The sequence below is a fragment of the Carcharodon carcharias genome, chromosome 20 (assembly GCF_017639515.1).
Source record: "Carcharodon carcharias isolate sCarCar2 chromosome 20, sCarCar2.pri, whole genome shotgun sequence".
In the NCBI taxonomy this organism is placed as follows: Eukaryota; Metazoa; Chordata; class Chondrichthyes; order Lamniformes; family Lamnidae; genus Carcharodon; species Carcharodon carcharias.
Window position 1 is genome coordinate 12332640 of NC_054486.1, and position 22069 is coordinate 12354708.

Sequence of the window (22069 nt, forward strand, 5' to 3'; positions counted from 1 at the left end):
TTGGAGAGATGTCTCTACAGAGGGGGGTCCGGCAGCTTTTGGGGAGGCAGCTCGGCTGGTTCCCCAAGCAGAGGCGATCGGTGCACTCTGTGGGAATAATAGGAGCACCATTCTCTTATGGCCAGGTGGCTAGCTTGTGTTATTTTATTTTTTAATAAATAAAAATGTTTAATTTATTAAAAATCGCTAAACACGTCTGTAGCTTTTCTGCAATTATATATTTAAATCTGGTGCATGCTGGAGTGGAACTGCATTGTTTAACCTTTTACAGAGGGGGGGGGGGGGCAGGGGGACGTGTAATTTTACAGTGATTGATTTCGGCCTGATCTGTTTTCGACTTTTTAAAAAAGAAAACATTTTTTTATATATATATATATATCAGAAACGGCGTGGAGTGGAAGGTGGGCCGCGAGCAATCCGGGAGGCCGGCTTGGCGGAGAGGCTATCGGGTCTGGGTGAGTGTGTTATGGGTTGGGTTGTGTGTATGTGGGGTGGCTCCGGAGGTGGCGGGGGGTGGGGGGGGGGGGTGTTGCTGAGGGTGGCGTGGGGGTCCTCTCTTCATCACTAAGGGAATGATGCTGCTGCTCCGGCTGAGCTGCTACTCGGGCTTCTGCTGGGCAGACAGCCAGGCACAGTGCGTGTGTGTGTGTGAGAGAGAGACAGCTCTGCATTGGCGTTTTCAGTTCACTCGCTCTCTCATCTTCCTCTTTCAAATTCTCACAACTGGCTGATGATCTTCGTTTCATTTTTTTTTTTAAACTTTATTCACTCCAGCGTTGGTTTATCAAGTTTCTATTTTGTTCAAAAAAATACTGTAAATAACTTGATGTAGCGCTCTTTCTGTCTCTTTCCTCCCCCCACCGCTTGACTTCTATTATTAAGACTTTCTACCACATGGTATCTCGAATGTCGTGTGGTGATAGCTACTACCGTAGGCAAAACGTTACCTTGCGGAGAAAGCGTTACTCTTACAACTGGGAGCCAATGCTGAGGCTCTATTCTATTCTTGTACTCCTAGGAACGGTAACAAATGAGCAGTGCTTACCTCCTGCAAAGCCCTGCGTTATGAACCAAAATGCTGGAACTAAACGTGCACGGTCTGTGTATCTGGAAAAAGAAGTGAAGTTAGTTATCGATCTGAAATGTTAACCCTTCCTTCGTCTCCACAGACTCTGCATGACCCAAGTGCTTTCCAGCATTTTCTGTTGCATTTCCAATGTTTTGCTTCATCGTTTTTGAGTATACTTTTTAAAAAGGTATTTTTTTTTTAAAAAAAATTAGGAGAAAGTTAAAAGGAATTGCCTAGCTTCAGTGGTAACATTCTTACCAGGGTCAGAAGGTTGTGGTTCAAATTCTGCTCCAGGGACTTCAGTACAAAATCCTGGCTGATATTGCACAGTGCTATGCCACCTGTTGGATGAGACATTGAACTAATGCCCAGCCTGCTGCCTACACAGGACATGCGTGATCTCATTTCACCATTTTGTCTCTGGTGTCTTGGCCAGTGTTTACCCATCAAACCACATCGCTTATATAATATATAAAGACAAAGACCTAGTTATTATCATCTTGCTGTTTCTGGGGTCCTTGCTGTGCATAATTTGGCTGCTGCAACTCCCACAACAGGAACAATACTTGAAGTACTTGATCAGCTCTAAATCACTTTGGAATACCCTGAGGTTGTGAAGTGCTATAGAAATGCAAACCTTTCTTCATCTAATGGAGAAGGAACAGAGTTGATGTGACTTAGTATGATAAGTTACAATGATGATGATGTGAGGTACAAAATACTGAAGCAAAGGTGTATGACTGCTATAAAAACAAAAAAACTGCGGATGCTGGAAATCCAAAACAAAAACAGAATTACCTGGAAAAACTCAGCAGGTCTGGCAGCATCGGCGGAGAACAAAAGAGTTGACGTTTCGAGTCCTCATGACCCTTCGACAGAACTCGAGTTCTCGAGACACAAAGAAGACAACAGGAGGGCTGGAGGTGGAATGAGATAACTGGAATTCCAAGTGGTTGGAGAGCAAGTTTAGGAATGTTGCCACTGTTTCCTTCACTTGACTTACTGAACGCCCAGAACTCGAGTTCTGTCGAAGGGTCATGAGGACTCGAAACGTCAACTCTTTTCTTCTCCGCCGATGCTGCCAGACCTGCTGAGTTTTTCCAGGTAATTCTGTTTTTGTATGACTGCTACACTGACTGGTTTTGTCAGCACTATTTTTTTCTGCAGTTAAGCAAATTGGAGGCATTGTTGTTCAATGCACCATGGCTGTCTCTGTTCCTCTTTTGTTTGGTAACTACTGCCTCCCAAGTAAAATATATTCCAAAGAGGAAGAAAGATGGCAAGAAGGGGAAAAGGCATCCATGGCTAAGCAAGGAAGTTAAAGATAACATAAAGGCAAAAACCTAAGGCATACCAAATTGCAAAGGTCAGTGGCAGGCTGGAAGATTGGGAAACTTTTAAACATCGACAATGGGTTACTAAAAATAAATAAAAAGAGCAAAGGTAAATTATGAAAGAAAAGTAGCGCAAAATGTAAAAACTGAGCAAATGCTTCTACAAGTATATAAAAGGAAAGAGTAGCTAAAGTGAATGTTGGTCCCTTGGAGGATGAGACTGGGGAGTTAATAGTGTGCAGCTCAGAAATGGCAGAGAAGCTTAATCAATATTTTGCCTCAGTTTTCACGGCGGAGGACACTAGTGCCACCCCAATAGTAATAGGTAGTGCAGAGGGTATGGAGAGGGAGGAACTTAGAACAATCATCATCACTAGAGAAAAAGTACTGAGCAAACTATTGGGATTAAAGGGTGACAAGTCCCCAGGGCCTGAAGGCCTATATCCCAGAGTCTTAAAGGAAGTGGCAGCGGAGATGGTGGATGCATTGGCTATAATATTCCAAAATTCCCTGGATTGTGGAATGGTTCCAGTGGATTGGAAAAATGCTGATAGGACGCCCTTATTCAAAAAGGTGTGTGTGTGTGTGTGTGTGTGTGTGTGTGTGTGTGTGTGTGTGTGGGGGGGGGGGGGGGGGGGGCACAGAAAGGAAACTATAGACCAGTTAGTTTAATGTTTGTCATTGGGAAATTGTTGGAATCCATTATTAAGGAAGTAGTAATGCAGCATTTGGAAAGTCAAAATGCAATCCATCAGAGTCAGCGTGGTTTTGTGAAGAGTAAATCGTGTTTGACTAATTTGCTAGAGTTCTTTGAAGATGTGACAAGAAAAGTGGATAATGGGGATCCTGTAGATGTAGTATATCTGGACTTCCAGAAGGCCTTTGATAAGGTGCCACACAAAAGATTAATACACAAGATAAGTTCACACGGAGTTAGGGGTAATATATTAGCTTGGGTAGAGGATTGGCTAACCTACAGAAAGCAGAGAGCTGGGATAAATGGGTCTTTTTCTGGATGGCAAGCTGTAACTACTGGGGTGCCATAGGGTTCGGTCCTTGGGCCCCAACTATTTACAATCTATATTAATGACTTGGATTCAGGGATAGAAGGTACTATAGCTAAATTTGCAGATGACACCAAAATAGGTGGGAAAGTAAGTTGCAATGAAGAAATAAGAAATTTACAAATGGATATGGACAGGTTAGGTGAATAGGCCAAAATTTGGCAGATGGAGTTTAACATGGATAAGTGTGAGGTTATCCATTTTGGTCGGAAGAATAAAAAGGCGACTTATTATTTAAATGGCGAGAAACTTCAGAATGCTTCAATGCAGAGGGATCTGGATGTCCTTGTGCTTGAATCGCTGAAACCTAGTATGCAGGTACAGCAGGTAATAAGGAAGGCAAATGGAATTTTGGCATTTATTGCAAAAGGAATGGAATATAAAAAAAAGGGAAGTGTTGTTGCAACTGTACAAGGCATTGGCAACACTGTACCTGGAGTACTGTACACAGTTTTGGTGCCCTTACTTGAGGAATGATGTAGTTGTATTGGAGGTGGTTCAGAGGAGGTTCACCAGATTGATTCCAGAGATGTGGGGCTTGTCTTTTGAGGAGAGATTGAGCAGTTTAGGCCTAAACTCGCTAGAGTTTAGAAGGATGAGAGGAGATTTAATTGAGGTATATAAGATGCTAAAGGGGATAGACAAAGTAGAAGTGGAGCGGATATTTCCCCTTGTGGGGCATTCTAGGAGAGGCCATAGTTTTAGGCTAAGGGGTGATAAATTTACATCAGAGATGAGGAGGAATTACTGTTCTCAAAGGGTCGTGAATCTGTGGAATTCACAATCTCAGTGCAGTGGATGCTGGGACGCTGAATAAATTTAAGGAGGCGATTGACAGACTGATTTTTAGTTAGTAATGGGTTGAAAGGTTTTGGGGAGAAGGTGGGAAATTGGAGTTGAGGCCAAAATGAAATCAGGGCAGGGCAGGCTCGAGGGGCTGAACTACCTACTGCTGCTCCTAGCTCTGATGTTCCAGCTTGAACATCAATAAATACATAATTGCTTTTCTCTCTTCCTCTTTTGTTTGGTAACTATGCTGCCTCCAGCTGTTCTGGGAAAGTATCAGAAATCGCATCAGAGCTTACCAACTTTGGCAAAATTAATGCAAAGTTGCGATTGGTATCTTATCTATTTGTTCTAGTGTGACACTGTACACCTCAACTTTCACTCTAGTTTCTTCTAATGTATTCCTTCCAACTACCATTGTTTTTGTTGAACTTAATTTGCTGAAATTAGAAGGATAGTCAAAAGTAAGTGTGAAGAGGAAGGATGTGTAACTCAAGCTCGTAACAAGAAAAAAGACTATGCTATGTTCTATCCATTTTCCTGTAAGCCTTAGGGTCCTGAACAATAAGACAAGATCTGTGGGAGAAAATAAAAGCCTTTGAAATGTGGATCCTAAGAAGTGTGCTGAAAACGCCATGTAGAGAGCATAAGACAAATGAAGAGGTGTTTGAAATTGAGAACAAAAAAAAACTTTAAAAAGTGACATCCAGAAAAGAAAAGTTAGTATTTCCTCCATTTGATCGGAGCTGAAAAGCTACAGAGATCTCCCCTGGGGGGGTAAAGTGGAGGAGAGCAGAAAAAGGGACCTAGGTGTAGTTGGATGACGGATTTCAGAGTGGCTGCAAATGAGTTAGTGGACGTGTGAGGATGGCACAAGACAGAAGAGCATGACATACCGTGACTGTAGGTCTTCTGGTAGGAGTAGCTACAGACAACAGCAGAGATTGTTATGTTGCTATTGAAGCAAATATTGGAACTGAATGTACAATCTGTTTTTGGTAAATGGAAAACGTTACTCATTGGTTTCTGACATGTGTGCATGAGACCAATGTCTTAGCATGTTCTCTAGGCTTTGTTAGCCTTTAGATCTGATTCTTGTCTCATTAGTAAGAATGTGATACATGCAAGTGATCCTGCAAAGCCAGAACCTTGATGTAACCACAATAAAAATTCAAACTGAAGTAACTACCTGCTATCAGTAAATGCTTGCTATTTCCTTCAGTTTTTGAACAATACAAGATAATGAACTATTTTAACAAGGATTGCTGTGCCATTCTCTAAATCTGATCACACTGTCCTTTTCTAGTTTCCCCTGTGTTCTGCCTTCATGGCATTATCTTTTGCTTTGCAATAGTAGTATTCCAAATATAGCACATCTAATGCTAATTTCTTCTCCTGTCTCCATTGCTAACTCTGGTAACCCCCTTGATTCCATTGTGGTCCCTTGCTAGATTCTTCCACTAGTGACTTTATTTGCAGAATGGGGTCAGCCTATGAATGTGGGGGGAGGGGGGATACCAAATGCCACAAAAGCATGAAATCTTATTGTTTGACCAACACTGCATTGTGAACGACCCAGGACTATTTCCTCAGGCAAATTTCAAAACTTACCGATAATAGCAAAACACAAAATGCTGGAAAAACTCACCAGTTCTGACGGTGTCCGTGCGGACTTGAGGTCAACTCTGTTTCTCTCTCCACTGTCTCCGTCAGACCTGAGCTTTTTTTCCAGCATTTTCTGTTTTGGCTTCAGATTTTCCAGCATCTGCAGTATTTTACTTTTATACCAAACTTAGAGATGTGGCAACCAATGAGGATAAAACCAATTGACTGCAACAGGTCCTGGATAGGCTTGCAGAATGGGCAGGCAAGTGGGAGATGGAATTTAATGCTGCAGATTTTGAAATGATGCCTTTTGGCAGAAGGGATAGGGAGAGGCAATATGGACTTCAAAGCACAGTTCTAAGGTGTGCAGGGACAGAGGACTCTGGATCTGAGAGTAATTAGCAAAGCTTATGAGACGTCGGGCTTCATAAGTCAAGGTATTGAGTACAAAAGCAAGCAAGTTATTCTAAACCTTTAAAGTTCTGGTTAGGCACAATATGAGTCTTGTCTGGTTCTGGTCACCACACTTTAGGAAGGATGTGAGGGTGCAGAGGAGACTTGCTGGAATGTTCTGGAGATGGGGGATTTTAGCAACAAGATTAGGTTAGAGAAGCTGGGGTTGTTCTGCTTTTGGAGCAAAGGAGATTGAGGGACAGTAATGTTGTACAAGATTGACACCTTTTTTTACATAAGGTAGCCAAAGAGTAGCTGATGTGCAAGGACTAAGGGACACAGATATTATATTTGGGCAAGAGATAAGGGGAGCATGAACTTTTTTTTAGTGAGTGGGAATGACTTGTAACTCACTGAGTGAGCAGCAATATTCTACTTATATGATATTATTAGTTAGACCACTTGGTTTCACCTCCTTCTGTAAACTCCTCTCCTTTGCAATTTCATCAACTCCCAATGCTCTTTGCTAGCCTCAAGGTCAAATATGTTCAAAGCTCCTGTCCATGACCCATCTTGCCACACATGTTCCCACATGCTTGTTCTTACCAACAAGAGGTCAAAATCCTTGCCCTATCTAGCAAATTCCTCCTAAACCTCACTGATTTCCAGCTCGTTTCTACCTTCTGTTTCACCAGCCATAACTCCATCTTCGTTAACAGGGCCTTCAACTGCCTTGGCCTTTTGGCTAACTCTTGCTGTGCATCTCATAGCTTCAAAAGCCTCCTTAAAACATGTCTCTTGATCTATGAACAACTTGAGCTAATAAATCAAGCACAATAAATCAAGCTGTCTATACTATTTCATTTTGTCTAATCAAAAGATGGAATAATTGGTTTTAGCACTGAAGGAGGCCATTTAGCCAATCCTGTCTGTGCTGGTTCTCAGCAAGAGTGACTCACCCAGTCCAGTTCGCCCGCCTTTCCCATCTGATTCTCTTTTGAAGGCATCAATTGAATGTGTTTCCACCACAGTCCCAGGCAGTGCATTGCAGATCCTAACCACTCACTGCATTTATTTTTTTAATGTCACCATTGCTTCTTTTGCTAATTGCCTTTAAAGCAGTATCCTCTGGTTCTTGATCCTGCCACCAACTGAAACAACATTATCTCCCTCTCTAATCTTTCCAGACCTCATGATTGTGGACATCTCTATCAAACTTTCTCAATCTTCTCCAAGGAGAACAGCCCTGGTTTCTCCAATCTATCCACTTAACTGAAATTCCTCAAGTTCAGTTTTTCAAGTGTGCAAACAAAATTAAACTACTTTGAATTGCTTGATATAACCTGCACTTTTAAATCACTCAGCTGTTTAATTGTATGGCTGTTGAATCATTTCCCATTAGCCTGCAATTGCTGTAGAGACATGTCTAAAACATACTTGTTTAGTTCCCCACCCTGAGGACTGGTTGAAAGCCCGTGTCTGATGCTGGTCAGTTGCTAGCCTTCCATGTTCAACCTTTATTGTGATATTTCAATTTTGGTTTAAAACTTCAGTGAGCCGGACTAATCGAGGCAGATTCCTCAGCCCTCTGCAAAACCCTGGGGTTGCAATACTAACTTGGGATCAAAGACTAAGGGGAATATAAATATTTAAACCCTCATTAACTATTAATATTAAATTTACTGTGCATGTCATGTTCTTTATTTGGGCATCACCATTCTGCAAGTCATGCACACTTCCAATGACTAGATGGAGCTTCATGACCTCTGGCTCCCTTGACTATACCTATAGCATCAGTAACACATTACAAAATTTGCTTTGCTCTGACTGTGGTTACAACAACAGGAAACCTTTCCTCTTTACTTTCTTGCAGTGCTCCTCCACCCACAGCCAATTGTAAAGCTGGTGAACATTTTCTGTTGTGCAGCTCTTTTTTGTATCATCCAATATATTATTTGCTCTGCAATATGAAGGGCTTTTTAAAAAAAAAATAGTAATTAGACACTCTCTAGGAGAGGGGATTAAGATTGTATTGGCTGTAAGATTCTCTGTTTGATATCGCAGGTGGGGATTTTTATCCCTCTTCCTGCTGGTGGTTTTGGATCTATAGATGAAACAGTTCTTCAATATTGCTGAAAAAAGAGACATGCTTTATGTCCTGCACTCATCAGGATAATCTCAAATTTATGCTGCATAAAGAAGAGAAGAGGGTGTGTTGGTAGAGCCTGTTGTAATGGAGAATGCACCAGGGGACCATGAACTGCCAAGCTTTTGTTCAAATTCAAACCAGGCACGTCAACTGTGGTCAAGGCATTTCCATGAGGAATGAACCAGGGAATGGCTGTCCCCCAAGCTTTTGTGTAACATCTTCAATATCAATCTCAAAGTACCATGAGACATGTGGTAAGAACATCAGGTTAGGAAGGGCAAAATAGCTGAGCTAATTGCTGTTATGACCAGAGCCCCACACGCAGTTCCCAGCAAGAGTCCACCGATAATGGTTTGGGTCAGGAATTCTAACTGTTTTTGTCCTGAGTTTAGCTGACTGATATGAAGGAGTAAATGTCCCTAAAATCTGCAAATGCAAATGATCCAGGGACCAACCTGGTCTGAAACCTTGTCCACTTATCCATGCTGGCTTATGCTTTTGAGAGGTAATGTTGGTATACATTTGCAACCTGGCTATCAATTCTATCTCCCTTCAAAATGTTTAGATAATTTTTTTCCCCTCCTGCTCAATATCAAGTTTGAATAAAATTGAAAATTTTACAAGGTGAAATGCCGCCACCACTACAATACCTATAACAGATAACTGAACCACATAGTGCTCGTTTTTAAATTGGAAAGGAATTCTGCATCTGGGGAGGGGGTCGAAATAGTATTGAAATTGACTAACCCTGCTGTATTAGATTCAACATCCCATTATCAATACAGCAGCAATTAAACTAAGAATTTTATGTAATAAAGTGTGTAAGTTAGAGGCAGTAACGAAACTCCAAGAGGGAGAATTTTCTTCCCGTCTGGAGTGGGTGGGAGCAGGCACGGCGAGCGCGCAGCCGATCGCTGCCCACAATCGGCTGGGTGCTGCCATTTTGCATGGGCGGGGCCAATTAAGGTCCATCCAGCATGACGCGCACCTGGAAGCGCTGAGCGCTCCCACGAAAGAGCGCAGAAATCTTCGAGACACGGAGCTGCCTTGGAGATTAATTTGATTAAGAAACGTTTTTAAAACCTGTCCCTTCATGTGACAGTGTCACATGAGCTGGGACATGTCAATGAACTTTAACAAAATTGATTTAATTTATAAACCCTTCATGAAACCTCATCCCGCCCGTGGATGAGGTTTCACGATAAATGTGAAGGCCGACTGGGCTCTTCACCTGCCACCACCACCACCAGCCCCCCCCCCCGCCCCAGCCTTAAGGTTGGATGGGCAGCTCCATTAATTACTTTAATTAGTTTTTAAGTGGCCTTAATTGGCCATTGACAGTTCAGCAGGCGCACAGCCAACTCCGCTGCGCACCCGCCAAACTGAGGACCAGAGTGACATCGGGGCACACTCCCAACTTCACCGTGTGTCATTTTACACATCAACGAGCGGGGCCCACCCCTGCTTGCCGACCCCGAAGATTCTGCCCCTAGGGGTCAGATCACACCTTCAGTGTTGTTTACAGAGGGAGACCTTTAGATCTTGCACAGAAAAGCTTTTGTCTGTGGCATCAGAGAACCAAGTTAAGACTGAGAAACACACAATTCTGAGGGAGCTTGATAAGGAAGACACAGATTGGTTTTTTGCTGGCTGGGGAATCTAAAAGATTGGGGCACAATCTCAGGATAAAGGATTGTGATGGGGAGAAATTACTTCACTCAAAGGATTGTGAAGTTTTGGAATTCTCTGCCCCAGAGGGTTGTGAATGCTCCATTGTTGAATACGTTTAAGGCTGAGAGAGATATTTGGTCCCTCAGGGAATTGAGGGATATGGGGAGCAGACAGAAAAGTGAAGTTGAAGCCCAAGTTCTGCCATGATAGTATTGAATGGTGGAGCAGACTGGTTCGTCTACTGCTATCCAAGATGCAGGCAACACTAAGCAGGTGCAGTGACCTCTAGAAGGAGAAACCCAGTTAAATTTTCAGGTTGATGACTTCTCCTCAGCACTGGGAGTACTTGGAAATTTAACAGTTTTAAGCAAGGTTGGAGGGTGTGACGGGGGAGGGTTTAGAAAACAAACTAGAAGCTCAGAGGATGGAAGGCGGGAGTGATTTCAAATGAGATGGTGTTAAGCACAAAGGTAATAATGGAGCTAATAACGAGGGTCTAGAGGTGTAAATGTGAGGAGCCTAATGACCTCCAACACACACTCATTTCAGATTTCCAGCATTACAGTCTAAATGACCTCTTCAGCTTTGTGTCTCATTTTCCAAAGGGAAAGTGTGTTAGTAAAAAGAGCCATCTGACCAATTTATTTGTTCATGTGGTTAGCATATAAGTCAACCACATTGCTGTGGGTCTGGCATCACATGTAGGCCAGACCAGGTAAGGACAGCAGATTTTCTTAAGGACATTAGTGAATCAGGTGGGTTTTTTAACAACAGTGGTCATCATTAGACTTTTAATTCCAGGTTTCATTTTAATTGGATTCAGATTTCACCATCTGGTTTCTGGAATATTAGTCCAGTGACAGTACCGCTGTGCAACTGCCTCCCTTACTAGAAAGTGATCAATGACATTGAACTTCTGGAGTCATTTAAGAATAGTGTAGGTTTTCTTGGATAGTGAGCAAAAATGTACTAAAAGTAGCTTACTAACATCATAGCTGTGTACTTTTGTGCAGACTCTCTCTTTGGCCCCTCTCTATTAATATTTTGAAAGCATTGGAACATATAGGCAGACAATCAAGCTGTAGAAAATTGCTGATGGTAGCTGGAACAAGTGTTGCTTCTGTTACTGAGCTAAAGGCAGCAGTGTTAAACTATGATCTCCAGCAACATAGTTTTGAGTCCTTTCAGTAGTACAGTAGTGGGAGTTGCATTCCCTTCTGGCTGTATTCTATGATTTGACTTGTACTGAAATATAACCTGTACTGCCATATGTAACTAGACAGCAAAGTACAATTGGAACAGCGAGGGATCAGAGTTCCTGTACTCATGTCTAAAGCTGATTTTGGCCTGTCAGTGTAATTTTAATTTAGTTATCAGACCTGGGAGCACAATTATTAGATTTGTAAAACTAAATGGTTCAAAAGGAAATAATCTTTTTCAGTTTTCTCCACCCTCCCAGCAGAGACCAGTAAGCAAATTTGGCCTATATTCTCAAGTTTAAAAAGAGGCAATCTCATTGAAACGTACAAGATTCTGAAGGGGCTTGATAGGGTGGACACTGAGATTGTTTCCCCTGGTCAGTGAACCTAAAATATGGGGGGACTGTCTCAAGATAAGGGACCTGTCACTTAGTACTGAAATGAGGTGAAATTACTTCACTCAAGATGGTTGTGAATCTTTGGAATTCTCCAGAGGGTTGTGGATGCTCCATCATTGTCTACCCCAGCCTTAAAAGTGTTCCAGTTTTTGGTGTCTCAGGGAATTGAGGGATATGGGGAATGGGCAGGAAAGTGGAGTTGAAGCCCAAGATCAGCCATGATCATCTTAAATGACGGAGCAGGTTCAATGGGGCCATATGGTCTACTCTTATTTCTTCAGCACAAGATATCAATCTGTTTACAGGAAGAAGTTGTTATAACTTGTTCCAATCAAACTCACTTGAGGGGATGCTTGTGGATGTCCCTGCTAACATCCTATTGTTGGATGAAAGAACTCCCTTTGAGGTGCGGTTTGATGGGGTAAACAATATCCATACACTCAGACACACACACGCTCAGACACATCCCCACAACTCCCCAAATGGTTACTATTGAGCCCTGTAAAATTTGCATTTCATTTGGATAGTAGTCTTATGTTGTCATGAACTAAATGTGTGTACCATAGCAAGATGCACTGCAGCAACTTGCCAAGGCTCCTTTGATAGCACCTTCCAAACCCACAACTTCTACCACTTAAAAGACCGAGCAGCAGGATGGAAATAAACAGTGTTTGTGAGCTCTACTCTTGTGAATTATCCAGTAACAGAAACACCAAACCTTGCATTTCCCTTGGAATAGTAGAAATAAAAAATGCAAACCTGTTGTGAAGGCTAAGATGTTTTAATTGCTAGTTGAGACAGAAGTATTGTATCAGACACACCAGCTGTCACAGCTTAGCAAGCAACCATTTCACTGTATATGAAGTGTAAGTTTATATTTTAAGTAAACCAGATCAGATGATAAGCTTGTTTTCCCAGACACTGTTGGCTATCTTTTATTTGCATAAATTCAAATTGCATAAATTGAAAAATACCATGATGGGACTATCCACTGGAATTTGGAAGAGTAAGCGGCGACTTGATTGAAACCTTAAGACCCTGAGGGGTCTTGGCAGGGTGGAAGTGGAGAGGATGTTTCCTCTTGTGGGAGAATCTAGACTAGGGGTCACTGTTTAAAAATAAGGGATCACTCAATTAAGACAGGCGAGGAAAAATTGAGGGTTGAGGGTCTTTGGAACTCTCTTCCTCCAAAGGCAGTGGAAACAATGTCTTTGAATATTTTTAAGGCAGAACGAGAGAGATTCTTGATTAACAAGAAGGTGAAAGGTTATTGGGGTTAGGTGGGAATTTGGTTGAGGTTACATTCAGATCGGTCATGATCTTATTGAATGGTGGAGCAGGCTTAAGGGGCTGAGTGGCCTACTCCTGCTAATTTGTATGTTCAATTTTTCACACATCCATTTCCCACCAAGTTTACTTAATGATAGCACCAAAAGCATATAGTTATTTGTTGGAAAAGTATTTGAAATGTAACTTATAATCTAAGAATTGATAATTTATAAATGGAGAAATGTATTCTCTATGATTATAGCTTACATCTTAAATAATGCATTGATAATCTTCCTTTCCCCATTTATTCCATAAACCTCCTGATTTTTTTGAGTTTTACTTGAAGATTAAACTAACTCCCGTGCAATAAATCAGTTGGAACTGTCTTCAAACAATAAGCCTGTGTTTGAGACTCCTCGGATACTAAAGCAGTCAATGCCTATATGCATAAAGACCTAGCCAACATTTGGGCTTGGGCAAGTATCATTGTGCCTCAAGTGCCAGGAAATGACAATCTCCAGTAAGAGAATATAACCACCTCCCCTAGGTGTTCAACAGCATTACCATTGCTTTATCATGGGAGTTGCCATTGACCAGAGACCTAATGGGACCAGCCAAATAAATACTGTGGCTACAAGAGCAAGTCAGACGCTGAGAATTCTGTGGCAAGTAATTCACCATTTGATTTCTCCAAAGCCTGTCCACCATCTACAAGATGTAAGTCAGGAATGTGATGGAATACTCTCCAATTGCCTGGATGAATGCAGCTCCAACGCTCGCAACTCAACACCATCCAGGATAAAGCAGCTCATTTGTTCAGCCTGACCACCATCTTAAACATTCACTCCTTCCACCACCAGGACACAATGACAACAGTGTGTACCATAGCAAGATGCACTGCAGCAACTTGTCAAGGCTCCTTTGACAGCACCTTCCAAACTCACAACTTCTACCACTTAAAAGACCGAGCAGCAGGTTGGAAATGCCAGCACCTGTAAGTTCCCCTCCAAGCTACATGCCATCTTGACTCAGAAATATGTCACCGTTCTTTCACTGTCGCTGGGTCAGAATCCTGGAACTCACTCAACCATCACTGGATGTGCCTACATCACATGGACTTGGTGGGGCAAGAAATGATGGTCTTGCCACATTCCATGAAAGAATGATTTAAAACGTTTTAACTTAAATCTGCAGCGATTGATGTCTTCTGGGTTTAAAACAAACACATCACCCTTCGGTTTGCTTAACAATCCCATTGACCAGTATTGGAGACCTGACTGGAGATGACTGGTTTGAGAATACATGATCACACCTAGCATGATTGAATAGCAGAGGCAAGCCCATCATGTGTATAGCTGTGATTAGAAGGATAATGGTAATACGTTAGGCAGTTTATGATTAGTTGTGCTGTTCAGTGCTTCTGGTACCTGTTAATCACTGAGTTCTCAAATCTACATTTATTAAACAAATAACATTCTAAGGGAGGAACGGACAGGTTTCTACAGTTTAGATGGCTAGGAATGGACTTTTAACCAAGTTTACTCCTTTGGCAGATTCCAGACAGAAAAACAAATATCTCTAGTCTAATGGTGTCAATTCACCAAAGTGCAAAAGATCCCCCCTCCCCCTCTCCCCCCAGCAAGTCTGGTTCAGTAAAGGAATCTGTAAAAGTAAGCTCGTCATTGGAATGCAGGAAGAAATGTCAGTTCCAATCAAAGCTGACAGCTAATGCCTTGTAGGGGATTTGAATTGAACAGCTAGCATCCAGCATAGCAGCTATGCATACTTGAGGAGGAGGAGGGGGCAATATTTTACATTTACATTTTACATTTGTTAATTGGCAGGCTAGAGTTGAGAAGGGGCAGAGTAAGCACACAGGTTGATTTTTGAATAGCTTGACTCTAATGGCCACCCAGTTGAATGTAAGAGTGGAAATCAATGAAGATTTTGGAACCAGACACTTGGTGCTTTCCACAAGTCACTGAAATGCCATTTCTAATGTAGACTGATACTTTTCCAAAATTCATCAAATACTTAATTTTCAGGTTGTAAAGTGTACGACTATGGAGACCTGAGTTTCACCACTGTACCAAATGATACACCATATAACAACATTGTCCATCACCCAAGAACAGTGGGTTTGGCCAACCAGTCATTAACTGAAGCAGTCAGCCGAGCAGTTGGTGATGGTCACCTAAGTATTATGCTTGGAGGAGATCACAGGTGAGTCCACCAACAGCAAGCAATTATAAGTTTACATAGATGTGGAAGATAAATTGCTGCAAGAAGCTGATTGCAATTTAAATTGCATTAGAATCTTGTGGGGAAAATTAGACACTAGCTAAATCTGAAAGTGCTGTTTGAAAAGTTAGCACACCGTTTCCCCCTGCACAGTGCTCATAACATCCTTTCTTTATCATAAATATCCAGTTTAGGAATTGGTTCAGTCCACGGGCATGCACAGCAGCGTCCTGATTTATGCGTCATATGGGTGGATGCACATTGTGATCTAAACACACCTCTTACTTCAATGTCTGGTAATCTGCATGGACAGCCAGTGTCATTCCTTATAAGAGAGCTCCAGGACAAGGTAACATTTATATTGGAGTTAAACTAGTTAAGTGACATCTTGTCAACTCATTGTCTTGATTAAATCTAGGAAATGTCTTCACAACATTTGCCCCAGCTGCATTTAACCAGTGTAAATTTGCTGTTTAAATTAGAAATTACTTTTTTTTTAAATTAAAGATACCATCACTTCCTGGATTTTCTTGGGTCACTCCTTGCATTTCAGCAAAGGACTTGGTTTACATTGGACTACGGGATGTTGATCCTGCTGAATAGTAAGAACACATTTTTCTTTCCACTTTAGTGCAAGTTTGTCCGCTATCTTGTGGTGTAACATACCACACAGTATAGCTTTAGGTGGCTAATAATATCACCAAGGTTCAAGCTGATTTTAATGATTCAGAAACTAACCATTCACTTATACAATCTATTACTTGAATGCATTTGAACACCAAGTTCCTAATTGAACATTCCTTATTGAATCACTACTTCAATCTTGATATACAGGATGTGCAAAATCTGGTTTGTTGCAATGTATAATTCAGCATTTCAGAGAAATAGCTTGGAATATAGTATAGCACTTGACAACCTTGGGATACTCCCAAGTGCTTCGCGACAAACATTAATTTGGAAATATTGAAATCCTTTATGCGTTAAGTGGCTACGTACAGCAAATAAGAAATGACAGTTTAATCTGTGGTTTGACATGGATGTTGAGTGCCCAATCCATGCGCTCAAAGGTAATCTTCTGTCCGTCTAAACAGATGCGACAGAATATCCTATTATTTCGCAATCCCCCATAGTTTTGCATTGGTGACTGCCTGGAGCATGCACAAGCCCTCAAGTGGCCTTAAATCCACAACTTTCTGACTCAACAGGCACTTGCAATTTAACATGGCAAACCTGTCCTAAAAAATTTTATAATGTTTATTTCTTACCCACAGCTACATCCTGAAAAACTTTGGCATCCGATACTTTTCTATGAAAGAGGTGGATCAACTCGGAATACAGAAAGTGATGGAAAGAACATTTGATCACCTTATTGGGAGGTAGGTTAAGAACAGAAGAATTAAATGTAGCTATGTTGTTCAGGTTCATTGTTGGTGGAAAATGAGAGCCAGTTGCTTGCAGGTCACCTACAAGGACCAGCTTTAAGTTATATTGATCTTATTTGTAGGGTAGTTTGTAACACTGCCTTGTTGTTTATAAACCTGAGTACACAACTGAGGAAAGCAGAGTTGTACTGAGTCACTTTATAATCCATTATGCAGTCTAATGGGCAGGAGGACTAGAGGTGAGCGGTTTGTCTGCATTCTAGATGCTCAGGTAGCACAAGAACCTGAATCTAAGCTCAAATTGGTGGTGTCAATTAGAACTTTTGGATGGGCATACCAACCGATAATTAAATGGGCTGGATCTTTCCCTGCATGTGCAATGATTTTTTTTGTGTAGGTGAACTGGCAAATACTTTATGCTCTAGGATTTTAAATATTTTAGACAAGCAATTGCTAATTTGTAAATATGCAAATCTAATTTGAAATTTTTTTTTCTTCAGACAAAAAAGACCAGTGCACCTGAGCTTCGATGTGGATGCTATTGACCCATCTTTAGCTCCTGCAACTGGCACTCCAGTGATAGGAGGACTAACTTACAGGGAAGGAATGTATATTGCAGAGGAAGTACATAACACAGGTATGAAACAAAGGGCCAAAAGCAACTAATTGATTATCTTAAAGCCTGATCTTAAAAAAAAAACTTATGTAAAAATTACATTTTGTTCAACTGTTCTTGGACTTTGTGTTGCTTGAGATGAGATGACTTTTCTTGCATTGAAATGCGGTAATTCTCCTTCCACTTGCAGGAATGCTGTCTGCAATGGATCTGGTTGAAGTCAACCCTAAACTTGCAACTTCAGATGAGGAACTTAATGCTACAGTAAACATTGCAGTGGATGTCATCTCCTTTTCTTTGGGACAGGCCCGAGAAGGATCCCATGGCAAATGTGATGAACTGCCGACACCCAGTGCAACATATGCAACAAATGAACAGACTCTACGGCTTTAGGACCTTTGTTGGAGAAAGAAACAGTGTCTTGTTTGTACAAATTCAAATTCCAGAACTGAAATTTAGAGGAATAGTACTTTGTTCCACATACACTTTATCCTTGGGACACATTAATGGGACAGTGTGTTCTCAGCCCTTCATCTGTATCCCTTTTATTCATAAGGTAAAGTGAACAACATTTGAGCTTTTTTGATACATTCCAGTGTGAAGAATAGGATGAATTTCATTTCCCTATTCAACTAGCTGGAGATAAATTGGTAAATCATCAAAGCAGCACTTTTCTAGTCAGGAGAATCAAGTGAACTTTCAGAAATGCTCTGTGCTTGCTTGCAGAAAAATCTAAGATGATTGGAGGTCTAAATCAATATACTATTAATGTATATTAAATTTTCCCTCTGGATAGAAATAACTTATGCTCAAGACCAATTGGACATTTGTTAAATATCAAATGACTTTATTAAAAGTTTGTGCACATTACTACAATGTAGTTTATTGGCAAAGTTTAAGGGACTGATCAAATGCAACGTAATTTGTGAAGTTTCTTCATCTTGCTCAAACATACTTCAGCTGCAAGACCCATCAAACCACAGGGAAGTCCTCTAACCAGGTTGAGTACATGATGAAGAATGGAATGGTTCAGCAATAAAAGTACTTTAATACATATCCTCAAAGTCTCATCTTTCAATAGTCGTTGGGTCAGAAACCTGTGAGCTTCACAGGAAGCACTTGAGCAGGAGTTCACAGCACTGAAACCACCCAGATTACATGTTAAGTTAGTGTTTGCGGAAGAACTTGATATATACAACAGCTGCCAGAATCGCTACTTCAAGAAGGATGATAATACCCAGTAGCAACTTGTTTGTCACAACCCTAGAGAGATCAAAACATTATTCATTTCTGACCTATAACTGAAAGATTAAACTTAATGTTTACTCTTCAATTATGGAAAACACTAGTTATTGTATAGAGGGAAGGCAGTCTAGCCAAAGTGGGTTATAAAATGGTTCTTTATAAAAGATGAACTAGGGGGATGGGAGAAAATTCTAACTTTTGGAACAGACACCATAGTACTTACTGAAAAAAATTAACTCCTGACAAAATACCGCCACCTATTAAAAATATGATTTAGCTAACTTTTCTACCATATGAAAATCTTTCCTTGTAATACTTCTCCCAAGTCTTCATGGATTATCTTCACTTAAAATAGTAAGTGACAAAAGCTACTTTTAAAGTACTATCCATAAACTTAAAGTCAAAATACTGCTGCCCATATCTTAAATCATACCAAGTCTTGTTCACTCAGTTCCTGGAGTAGCACCAGGTTAAGCAATGGTTCAATTTTAAAATCACATCCTTATTTTGCCCCATCCTGCCTTGGCCGTTCCCCTCCCTAACACTAACTCACTCCAACCCTCCAAGATATTCTGGCCTCTTCCACATCCTCAGTTTTAATACTCCACTATCAATGGCCAAGGTCCTAAGCTCTGGAATTAGCTCCCTATCTCTCCTTTCTTTTAAGCTGCTCCTTAAAACCTACCTCTAAGCTTTTGGTCATCTGTCCTAATATTTCTTTTTTTTAAATGGCATAGTGTTTAATTTTTTAACACTGAAGTCTCTTGGAATAGCTTAATGTTAATCCAAGGACTTGCTTTTATATATGTAAAACACCTTTAATCAGATCCCATGAAACCAACAAGGGAAGCTGTTATTTTCATTGAGAACAAGTATAGTCAGGACACCAAGGTAAATCTATCTCCAATCAATCATAGGGAGCAGGATTCAATGCCAATTCTCTGGAGTCCAAATTAAAACACATTTTCAGCTTAAATTTATGCTGTATTCATTCTGTACCTTCGAGGAAGACAACTGTACATGTAGACTAAGGCATTGATAGCAGAAGATTAAGCCACCTCATCAATTTGTTATTACTAACTTAGAATTAGTTCCTCTGGTCCCCATGTCAGACATCAAATTCATTATTAACCCCCTCACTATAGATCTTCAATTTTCACAGGGTGATTAAGATCATTCAGTGAAAATCTCTCACTCACCTTGGAAAGCATATGGCTCAAAAAATACACTCCAATTTCCACCTTGATGCAACAGTAATGGTGTTTCGTTTTGTCGCTATTTTCACAAGATTTCTTGAAAACTTACCTCCTGGACATGGCACGCAGTATTTTGCGACTCCGGCTCAAATTCTCACCTGTATTTATTAGCTTAGGAACAAAAACAAAGCATAAACAGTGAAAAGGGAGCAAAATCTCAAACTATACAGTTCAAACTTTTCAGACTGAGAAATATTTTCTCTTAATATTTCTCACCAAAATCACTTTCTACATGCACACTTTTAACAATGAGAACTCACCCTATCTTTTGAACGTTCCAGTTGCTCGCGTTGCCCACCAAGTTCCTCAATTATATCTGATCCGATTTGATCTGTCTCTGCTGCTATCCTATGAGAACGGTCCATACTCTGGGTAGCTCTGTTAAGACTGTCTGTACCTTGCAAAAGCAAAGCACGCTGAGATGCTAAGTAATTCTGGGAGGGAAAAAAAATAAAATGAGCTTAACTACATTTGACAAAGAACTAGATACCGGAGAGACGTGACAGCTTTAGGCCTTTTCTAACTGTTTCAAACTCACTCATGGTGAAGTGATTGGAATGTTGATTTATTTCTCAACTTCAAAGGTTTCAAAGATTCCCAGGATATTTTCTGCCACTACTAGGTCAGTTGTTTACTTCTTCACAAAATGCCCCACCCTTAATCTAATAAACATGTTTTCACCTTACTTTTAAGAGAGTGATGGATATGCTGCGATTAGACCTATCCTGCCCTAAAAGGAGGGAGAAAGCACTTTTTTGCACCCCAAACCTCCCAACCAAAACACAACATTTTGTTTCTGTTTGATCTCTAGGGGAGGCAGTGGCATGATGGCATTTTAACTGGACTAGTAATCCAGAGACCCAGGTTTGAATCCAACCACAGCAGATGGTGAAATTTGAATGCAATAAAAATCTGGAATTTTAAAAATATCCAATGATAACCATCGCCAATCATTGTGAAAATCCGTCTGGTTTTTGCCCTTTTGTGTCTGCCCTACATGTGACTCCAGACCCACGACAATATGGTTGACTGAACAAAAATTAGACAATTAGGGATGGGCAATAAATGCCAGCGACGCCCACATCCCACGAATGAATAATTAAAAAAATATATTGACAAAGCTGATCAGGAAGCAGGTTGACCACTGGGACTCGAGCCCACACTAATGGAAGCCACATCTCTCTCTCTCTCTCTGCAGGCTACCAGGGGCCTACACGGAACATGGCCCAACTCCAGAGCACAGAATAGTCCAAACTGACATGGAACTGAATCTCAACTAAAGAGCCCATAAAGATGGCTGGTGCAAGTAACAGAAGCATTAAAGTGCACTATAGCGACAAATACAAATGTCAAGGGAAAAAATGTTTTAGATATCGCCTACAATATACTTGACACAGGAGTACTGGGGCCAACAAATATAGATTAAATAAGTTGCCACCTCAACTAATTCCATTGCTGCTGAACTCTACAATTTGTCAATAAAAACAGTGAGCTAAAAGTTAGCTCTAATGTGAATAGAGTATTCTATTAGTGATACATCTTGTTTATATTAAACCTTGGCAATCTCATTGAAACATAGAAGGCTTGATAGGGGTGGATGCTGAGAGGTTGTTACTGCTGGTCATGGAATCTAAAACATGAGTGAGAGGAGCATAGTCTCAGGATAAGAGGTCAGCCTTTTAGGACTGAGATGAGGAGAAATTACTTCAAAGGACGGAGGATCTTTGGAATCCTCTGCCCTGGAGGGTTGTGGATGCTCCATTGTTGAATACGGCTGGGATAGACAGATTTTGGATCTCTCAGTGAATCAAGGGATATGGGGAGTGGGTGGGAAAGTAGATTTGAAGCCCAAGATCAGTCATGATCATACTGAGTGGTACAGCAGGCTCGATGGGCTGTATGTCTACTCCCGCTCCTATTTCCTGTGTTCTTGTGTACAGAATTAGATGTATATTTCAATTCTCATAGGATAGAAGAGAATGTAGTTGCCAGAACAATACTTTTTAGCTGCAGTACTTACACTTTGTTCATTTTCAGCATTGTATACGGTGTACTTAACGTCACTACGTACTCCATATCCAATATCGTTGCTTCTAATGTCCCGCTGTAACTTGCTCACATCTTTTCTGTATGAACGAATTTTGATATTCATCTGATTACGATATAAGTGTGGTGCTTTCATTATTTCTTTTTCCATTCCATCCAGCTAGAAACAAAAGCATGCAGCAATGAAGGGTGCAAATTCTCAAATAATATATGTTGCTGGTGTCCCCTGATAAGTTAAACTATTTCACAGCCCATAATTTATACATGGATTAGCTCAGTAAATCAGTCAATGCACAGTCCCGAAAGTCACCCGGTGTCTAATAAAACATTCACACTGCAAGTTGTT

General features: G+C 40.9%; 2 protein-coding genes across 9 annotated transcripts in view; one reads left to right on the forward strand and one right to left on the reverse strand.

The window, feature by feature from the left end:
- arg2 (arginase 2) lies at positions 1-21082 on the forward strand. Of its 5 annotated transcripts, XR_005946291.1 has the most exons (9): positions 6-125; positions 383-455; positions 14983-15160; positions 15368-15527; positions 15686-15780; positions 16450-16554; positions 17061-17197; positions 17367-17732; positions 20876-21082. XR_005946291.1 is itself a non-coding variant. In XM_041214713.1 (8 exons), exons 1-8 carry the CDS (start codon positions 9-11, stop codon positions 17567-17569), a joined length of 1068 nt encoding a protein of 355 aa, XP_041070647.1. In that variant the 5' UTR covers positions 1-8; the 3' UTR covers positions 17570-18230. The 5 variants fall into 5 exon arrangements, 4 of the variants coding, with proteins under 4 accessions (XP_041070647.1, XP_041070649.1, XP_041070650.1 ...); XM_041214713.1 differs by lacking the exon at positions 20876-21082 and having other exon boundaries at positions 1-125; positions 17367-18230; XM_041214715.1 differs by lacking the exon at positions 20876-21082 and having other exon boundaries at positions 17061-17192; positions 17364-17538.
- The window catches only part of vti1b (vesicle transport through interaction with t-SNAREs 1B), a 10933-nt gene continuing 6862 nt past the window's right edge, over positions 17999-22069 (reverse strand). For 2 of the 4 annotated variants that reach the window (XM_041214718.1, XM_041214717.1), the window contains 4 exons: positions 21698-21883; positions 19938-20111; positions 19727-19788; positions 17999-18439 (listed from right to left, as the gene is read on the reverse strand). In XM_041214718.1, coding sequence (XP_041070652.1) covers positions 18343-18439; positions 19727-19788; positions 19938-20111; positions 21698-21883 — 519 coding nt within the window. In that variant the 3' untranslated portion in view covers positions 17999-18342. The remainder of the gene's footprint in view (positions 18440-19726; positions 19789-19937; positions 20112-21697; positions 21884-22069) is intronic. The other 2 variants (XM_041214721.1, XM_041214720.1) reach the window with 2 other exon arrangements.

Bases quoted from the DNA above. Each gene is read 5' to 3' on its own strand.
- arg2 (XM_041214713.1), top strand. From the start codon at position 9: ATGTCTCTACAGAGGGGGGTCCGGCAGCTTTTGGGGAGGCAGCTCGGC. The intron at 15,528-15,685 runs GTAACATTTATA...TTTAAATTAAAG, and splicing joins TAAGAGAGCTCCAGGACAAG to ATACCATCACTTCCTGGATT. The intron at 17,198-17,366 runs GTATGAAACAAA...TTCCACTTGCAG, and splicing joins AGAGGAAGTACATAACACAG to GAATGCTGTCTGCAATGGAT.